Here is an 8,177-nt window from a genome sequence, read left to right as displayed (position 1 = left end):
TGTGTGTGTGTGTATGTGTGTGTGTGTGCGCGCACTTGCAGCTGGAACGACCTGATTGTGGGCGCCCCATTTTACTTTGACCGCATGAAGGATGAGGGAGGAGCAGTGTATATCTTCATGAATGAAAATGGATCGTTCCAGAAGACTGCCAGCGTGGTGCTGAAGGGTCCACCGGCCTCTGGATTTGGCTTTGCAGTGGCTGCCATCGGCGATGTTAACCAAGACGGATTCCAAGGTATGACATTTGTTACCCAGGACAGGGTACGAACAAAATAAAGCAAATACCTCATAAATATATTCACACAAACTGCAATTTCATTAATAAAAACAACTACCAAATGATGGTAAATAATGGTACTTCTAGTTAAAGTCTAGATTCTTTTATTTTGTCAACCCCTGTGTATGCACTGTATTTCAAAAAGACACCAGCGTATGGTAAAGAGCAAGCATAAAGTTTAAGACTTTGTGATGGATTTGACTTTTGTTATATGATTGTTTTTTATGCCCTGTTGCTAAGCAGTTATCTCAGCAGGAAATGGTCATGTACTGTATTGCATTTCGGACCACTGAACGCTGTACAAAAGATCTGGCAATTTACTCATTGAGTAGTGCTATGCTGCCGCCCAGTGGGCAAATATATGTATTCCAAACACAGACCTACCTGAGCGTCTTCTTAGCAGTCCATCTTTGCATGTTTCCTTTCAATAATTCACTCCATTGTTTATGTTTGCAGACTTTGCAGTGGGAGCTCCATTCCATGACACAGGAAAGGTCTACATTTGGATGGGAAGTAAAAAGGGAATCTCTAAGGAGCCCAGTCAGGTAACATCTGTCCATATGCCATGGATAGACTACAGATACTAATTGATACTATAAATAAAAATGAAATAGATATACTCTGAAAAAGCCCCGATTTATTGTGTTGACCAACATGTCCCCTGTAGGTAATTGAGGGTAAGTCGGTGGGAAATGGAGGATTCAACACGTTCGGCTACTCCATCAACGGAGGGATGGACATGGATGGCAACAGTTACCCTGACATCTTAGTTGGCTCTCTGGACGACCGCATGGCCCTGCTCAGGTAGAAATTACAGAGAGGCTAAAAAAAAATATGGAGTTTTTATTTTTTATTTTATTGCAATTGATGGTGTATGTCTCAATTGTAAATGGTACAATGTTGTACTGTTTTAATACTATGATATAACCTTTTCATACTATGATATAACATTTTACAGGTACAGGTACAGTTTTATTCCTCTTCCTCTTGTTTTCAGGGCTCGACCAGTCATCCACTTAACTAAGGACTTCAGTGTCGAGCCAAAGATTGTGGACCCCAATCAGTGTCTTGGAAGTACACCATGGTGAGATGTCTCCTTAGAATATCTCATTCTGAAACTGGCTTATTCGATATTGTTTGAACATATATTCATTTTTCTTTGTGTTTTACAGCATCACAGCAACTCTGTGTATGTCTTTCACTCTAAGCAATGGAAACAAAGACTTCAAGAAAAATACCAGTAAGCACTCTTACTTCACTTGAATGACAGATTTGTTTAATGTTTAAATTTTGAAATTGCACATAATAATGGCTGCAATTTTGAATGTACTCACAGACTGTAAAGATACTGGCTTGCTATATTTACCAAAACTGCTATATTGCTGACTAAACAAATGCTCTTGCCACAGTGTTCTATAATGTACTGTATGTGTTTCTTCTTTGTTAAGCGGTGAAGTACACGGTGAAGGCCGACGTGGACAGGAGAAGCCCTCGTGTTCGTTTTGAGGACAATGATGACACATATATTGGCTTTTTAAGCATGCCATCTTCCAAATCCATTTGCCAAACTCTGAAACTGATTGCAATGGTAAAGTATCAATACAAAAGCACCGTAGATGTGTGTGTATTGTGTGTTTGTATGTATTTGTGTGTGATATGTAATTTACTGACATTTAAATATCTTTATTTGAGAAGGTGATATTGCCCATGTGCTTTTCAAAACTAAAATTTGATTCTTGGACGATTCTACAGGTGCCTGTGAGAGACAAACTGCAGCCAGTGGTCTTTTCCCTCAGCATGTCCTTAGATGAACAAAAACCTAATTCAAGACGTTCCCTGCAGAACCTAGACTCTTTTCCGATTATCAGCCAGGAGCAGAAACTCACTCAAAGAGCCGAGGTATGGAGTGGTGCATACACTACATTCATAGATCACATTGAAATACTATAGACAGTGAAGCACATGTATTCGGGATCATCCCCCTGTAAGGTGTGATGTAATATTTGTTCTATTTCCTGCAGATTAACTTTCAAAGGGAGTGTGGCTTAGACAACAAATGTAGCAGCAACCTGCAGCTGACAGCCCAATTTGTTGACAACAAGAAAAGGCCTTACCTAAGGTGAAATGAAATTCTTTTTTTTGGGATAAATGTCACTTACAGTAAATGTATAGCTAGCACCAGTAGCTAGTTAGCTTAGCATTAATACTGGAAAGAGAGATATAACATGTTATATATTGTTTAATCCATGCAATTACCTGTGGACAGAACCAAGCCAGCTGTTTCCCCTCGTTTTCAGTCTTTACGCTAAGCTAAGCTACTGTCTCTTGGCTGTAGCTTCATGTTTAGAATATAGACATGACACAAAACAAAAGCATAACGTTTCTTAGGAGCCCTCCAGAAAGCTTACATACGTTTCCCATTTTCCCATGTAGACATTTAGTCTGGCAAATCGTTTGTACGGCATCTTTTCAAACGCCCCCGCCCTAGCCATCTTACAAGTTCAGAATTTGCACTTTTGAATGTGTAACAATCACAAGTTCTCTCAGAACTTTAGCACTAGCACTGTGGATTAGTTGTCACTGCCACATAGTTGCAGTTGCAAGGCTTTCAATTGATTAATTAAAAATAAAGGAAGAAATAATGCATGTTGTCTGTGTATCCCTTGGTCCAGGCATGGCGAATCGCAGATACTCCCTTTCAACAGCAATGTAAAGATAATAGGGATGATGGTGGAGGTGACCAACTTTCCTGGTCAGGGAAAGCTAGGGGAAGACGCCCACCAGGCCATGCTCAATGTCACCATCCCTGACGCACTGAGTTACTCTGGGGTCTCGTCTGAGGTACGACCACTGGAGGGCAGCAGACAACTGACGAATGTTCATTTATTCATTCATTTGTTCATTTCCTCATGGCAATCCGCATTTATGTTTGTGATTGAAACTGAATCCTTCTGTTCAAGTCTCAATATGCTAATTGTGTGTCCAGGATCACAATGTACAATGCCGTCTGACCGACACAGTGATGTGTGACCTGGGGAATCCACTTAAAGGCAATGAAAAGGTACACTTGGATTTTTTTTTCTCTCTTACATGTTGCACTTTTTTTCTCTGCTGAAATGAATTTAACACTTCTTCTTATCTTGTTTGCATTATAAGGTAACACTTTTCCTTAAGTTTGAGACCACAGGGATCAATTTGTACACACAGGAAATTGAGTCCCAGCTGCTTCTGTCCACGTAAGTGCTAACATTAATGCATGATCAAATTTTCTTTATATCGAAGGGTTGGGTCCCAGTTTTGATTCCACAGCTTAGCATTTTATAGCTGATCCTAAAAGTAGTTTTTTTTATTTAGTGCAAAATTAAGTTGCATTAATTATTGCTCTAGTAGTGGCTCTAACATAATCTCAAAATACCTTGGCACCCAATGTTGTAATAAGGGTTGTTTCTCCAGTCTTAGTGAGCAGAGTGACCTGAAGCCTGTGCCTTTGAGCCTGCTGATTGAAAACACCATCCTCCCCTCTTTCTCCATGTGAGTCCCATTACATAACATGACATACTGTATATGTACAGTATGTCTGTAGAGCACAGAACTGCAATGGACAATGTCACGTCACATTATCTTCCACATCAGTTTTTACTTGCACAGCGTATAATCGTTTTGAACTCTCACCCCGTCCAGACTAAACCCGCTGGTGCAAACAGAATTTAGTGGGACGGTGATGGGCATGTCAGCCATGGTCAACACCAGTGACGTGGGCAGCCTCGTCGAGTTCACATTCGATGTGAGTCACCTCCACCACTCCAACTATATTAGACCTCCACGACTGTATATTGCAGCTACAATATGTGAGCTAACCACATTTCCGTCATCTCCACTCTCTCTGGGAAGCCCAAACCTTCATTCTTAATAAGTTTAAATTTTGCATCTGGAAGGGATTGTTATGTGACCAGGGGTGGATACTAATTAGGGGTTACAAAGTCACAGTGGAGCCCTGACTGTTATTCCACACCATATTATTTCACACCATCTGTTTGATTTCTACTGAAATTTCCTTTTTCTTTGTGCTGCCACTAGGTGAACATGAGGGGACAGCCCCTGGGACACATGGGGACCCTGGCTGTGGAGTTTGAGTGGCCCTATGAGGTAGCCAATGGCAAGTGGCTGCTGTACCTGACAAAGATTGTTGTTAAAGGGGACTCTGAAGTGGAATGTAAACCTCCTGGAGAAGTTGTCAACATGCTTAACCTAACTGTAAGGCTTTTTTTTTTCTTTTCTTTTTTTTTACTTTTGTTTAGAGCCAACATATTCTAATGTATCCTTAAGAGCCAATTAATATGTAATTGATTATGCTCAGATTATTTCTAAATGCCCAAAACTCTTGGACACATTGAAACAGATAGAGAAGATGCAGATTGTGAACAAAAAATACACAATGCCAGTGATTCAGCTGACTATAAACCACATGAAATAATCCTTGGTTTAGATTTAGATCTATCTAGACATTTGATACATGTCATGCTTTTCCAGTCCAATCTAATTTTCCTTATATCTGAGTACTGTCTACTATGCAAAGGTTTTTCTGTTCTACTGTTTCTGTTCTACTGTCCACACCCAAGACATAAGCACATCCCAAAATGTCCCATTACTGAAAAGCCACAAACACAGTTATATATAAACAGGTACTGGCTTTAATGAAAGGCCTTGAACCAATAACAAGACTTTGTGTCTACAGCCATGCTAGCAGCTCTGTGACACACAGCTGCACTTTGAGCTAAATGCTTACTGCAGCATGCTAACATGCTGGCAATGACAATGCTGGCATTCTGATCATTAGTATCAGAGTTTAAAGAGCTTTATTGTCCCTCAAGGGTACAAAAAATCCCTGAAGCAATTAAAACACACAAACAAGGCATAAAACACCATAGCAGCACACAACCAACAATTGATAAAGAGCAATTTCTTTCCTTAAAAGTGAACAGTGTCACATTAAAATCCTTAAGTGTTGAAGAAAACAAGGAGTGATTTCTAAAAGTGTCATTAAAAAGGCCTAAGTGCCTAACTGTGCACTCAAGAGTTATGCAAATTAATAGCTTTAATTTCACAAGAAACAACATAAAATTAGTTTTTAATCTAGGGAGCCTATAACTCTGCCCAGAGGGAAGAGATATAAATATCTCCAAGAGACGGTGGTCAGAGATTAACCAGATTGACCGTGCCTTCTGCAAAAGTGGTCTGTCAAAGATCTTTGTAAGAGAGAGGTGCTGGATGCCGTTTATCTTACTGGCCTCTGTAACAATTTTGGACAGATGACTATTGTTTTGTATTGTAAGGTTTCCATAAAATGAAATCAAACAAAAAGTTAAAATGGACTCAGTATAAGATCTGTAAAATAAAGCCATCAAAGTCTTGTCCACATTAAAAGAGTTTAGTCTGCGGAGGAAATACAATCTCATGTCATTGCTAGAGTAACAGTTTACTATTTTAGTTTAACATACTGGCTAAACACAAAGGTACAACACAAAGCGAAGCTGATGGGAACGTCATCAGGTTTGTAATTCATAAAAGTCGTATACCGCAAGCATGCTGACCTGCTCACAATTGCAATGTTGATGCAATGTTAATTTAGTTAATTTGACTCCTTAGATACCCTTTAGAATTTCACTGAACTAAGCTGATATTAGACTAAAGGTACCCTAACTTTGCTGCTGTTGGGCTGTTCACAAGCCTGTTACATGAGCTGCAATTCATCTTGACTTGAGTGTAAACTGAAGCTGTCTGAGTAAATGTCAGTGGTAGAACATGGGTGTGAAAATGGCATCAAAGCCAAACCACAGATGTTCAGAAATACATTTTGGAAAAATTGGTGTCGCCACTCACACAGACCTCACAAGGCCCCAAATAGAAACTCATAACGCATGCGGACTAGATATAGACAGTAGAAATGACAGTGCTATTCTAGGAAGAAAGTCTTTATCAAAACCAGTAATTACCACGAGCCCTCTGATGTCATGTCTCTGTCTCATCTGCTTCCTTCCTTACTTTACCTTCCTCCCTCTCTTGTCTTCCAGTTGTCAGGGAGTGACCGAAAGCGTACTAAACGACAGATCACAGTGACTGATGAAGATGATATGACAAAGCCACGTATTACTGAGCCACAGGCAGCCATCACGCTGCTCACTCCTCGCAAAGAGACCTACCTGTTGGTAAGAACTGGATCTGCCTTATCAAGCACTGTCATGAACATGCTTTCATGTGTCATTTGAAGCATATATATACATTATATTTGATCAAAAACCATGAATGTTTGTGCCATATTGCACGCTGACACATCCACAAATTGGTGACAGACGTTTTCACTATTAATCACAAATCAGCGTGCTAGTGGGACCAGAGGAAAGGTCGGGGGTTGGGGGGGGGGGGGGGGGGGGGAGTCAGTAGGATTCATCCTCTGGGGGGATGATGTACATGAGTACCACATGTCATGGCAGTTTTTCTAATAGTTGCTGAGACATTCTAGTCTGGTAGGTCATTAGTGTGTCATGAGTGTAGCTTATTTTAAATACAAGGGCTCCTAGACATTAATAGGAATTTACTAAACCGTCAAATTCTTATTGAGAGTGTGTACGTCCTGAAAAAACAACAAAAGCAAATGGTGTTATTGTCCATGTTTGTTCACTTGTATAATAGTTGTTCCGTGTCCTTCTGTGCTGAAGGAATGCTCCAAAGGGACAGCACGTTGCGTGACGTTTACCTGCCCGCTGGTCAACGTGACGGAATCAGCCAAGATTTATGTGCGCTCTCGTTTGTGGAACAGTACTATGCTAGAAGTAAGCTCTCTCCAGCTATACACACACACACACACACACACACACCACACACACACACACACACACACACACATTATTAATAATTTATAAAATTGTCCATGCTTTTTACTTTTTGTTTAAGTTTTTTCTTAATTGTGTGTGTGTGTGTGTGTGTGTGTGTGTGTGTGTGTGTGTGTGTGTTTGCAGGACTATAGCAACGCTCTGAGAATTACGGTCAGAGGTCAAGCCACACTGAAGCTCATTAAAAATAAATCAAACATCAAGATGGACAGTCAGACCAACATGGTGCGTGGTGATGATGATGAGGAGGAGGAGGAGCAGGAGGTGGAGAGGGAGGAAGAGGGGGATGATGATGATGATGTTGATGATGAGTCTACTTGACACTCTCCTCTCTTTCTTGTAGTTCACAGTAGAAATAGAACCACTGGAGGGGGTGGAGGCACCCTATGAGCTCCCGCTGTGGATCATCATCTCTGCAGTTGTAGCGGGAGTTTTTTTACTGGGAATAATCATTCTTATATTATGGAAGGTGAGAATACCAGTCACTACTGCACTGATTACAACGGTTTACATGCTGTATCTCTGCAGACAGACTCACAATAGCTCTAAATCTCTTCACGTGTACTGTTTTCTTTTTTTTACTCAAACCAACGATCTTCTCTGGATTACACAATGGCTGTCTCCATATTGAGCCTTTAGTCTAACGTCTGATTTACCCCCCCATGCATCCTCCTCCTCCACCACCACCTCCAGTGTGGCTTCTTCCAGAGGGCCAGCAGGAGGGAAATGTATGAGGCCAAAGCCCAGAAGGCTGAGATGAAGATCCAGCCCTCTGAGACAGAGAGGCTGACCGAGGACTACTGAGGCCCCCATGGGTCCCCCGACAGCACACACAAGTGGGGCATTTGGGTAACAACACCCCTATAAAATGGATTTTTCATGGCTACTATTGATTCATCTTGGGGTGTGCTTCAACCTTCTCTCTCTATTTTATGGCGGCTTTTTGTATCTACCCTGCATCACCTTAACATGGCGTCTACTTTCCTTTCAGGCTAATATTGTACATTGCG

General features: G+C 41.0%; 1 protein-coding gene across 2 annotated transcripts in view; it reads left to right on the top strand.

Moving 5' to 3' along the window:
* Positions 1-8,177, top strand: part of itga3b (integrin, alpha 3b) — a 31,407-nt gene that overhangs the window by 21,449 nt on the left and 1,781 nt on the right. The window contains exons 7-25 of one of the 2 annotated variants that reach the window (XM_032502147.1): positions 42-235; positions 734-822; positions 945-1,081; positions 1,275-1,361; positions 1,450-1,517; positions 1,726-1,865; positions 2,030-2,176; positions 2,299-2,396; positions 2,950-3,118; positions 3,264-3,338; positions 3,434-3,513; positions 3,731-3,808; positions 3,959-4,061; positions 4,355-4,531; positions 6,349-6,483; positions 6,994-7,107; positions 7,294-7,392; positions 7,511-7,636; positions 7,861-8,016. In XM_032502147.1, the coding sequence (XP_032358038.1) occupies positions 42-235; positions 734-822; positions 945-1,081; positions 1,275-1,361; positions 1,450-1,517; positions 1,726-1,865; positions 2,030-2,176; positions 2,299-2,396; positions 2,950-3,118; positions 3,264-3,338; positions 3,434-3,513; positions 3,731-3,808; positions 3,959-4,061; positions 4,355-4,531; positions 6,349-6,483; positions 6,994-7,107; positions 7,294-7,392; positions 7,511-7,636; positions 7,861-7,971 (2,227 nt within the window). In that variant the 3' untranslated portion in view covers positions 7,972-8,016. The remainder of the gene's footprint in view (positions 1-41; positions 236-733; positions 823-944; positions 1,082-1,274; positions 1,362-1,449; positions 1,518-1,725; positions 1,866-2,029; positions 2,177-2,298; positions 2,397-2,949; positions 3,119-3,263; positions 3,339-3,433; positions 3,514-3,730; positions 3,809-3,958; positions 4,062-4,354; positions 4,532-6,348; positions 6,484-6,993; positions 7,108-7,293; positions 7,393-7,510; positions 7,637-7,860; positions 8,017-8,177) is intronic. The other variant, XM_032502148.1, reaches the window with a different exon arrangement.

This window comes from Etheostoma spectabile, chromosome 21 (genome assembly GCF_008692095.1).
Source record: "Etheostoma spectabile isolate EspeVRDwgs_2016 chromosome 21, UIUC_Espe_1.0, whole genome shotgun sequence".
NCBI lineage: Eukaryota > Metazoa > Chordata > Actinopteri > Perciformes > Percidae > Etheostoma > Etheostoma spectabile.
The sequence above is the reverse complement of the archived record's forward strand: the minus strand, read 5'-3'. Positions and strand labels throughout refer to the sequence as shown.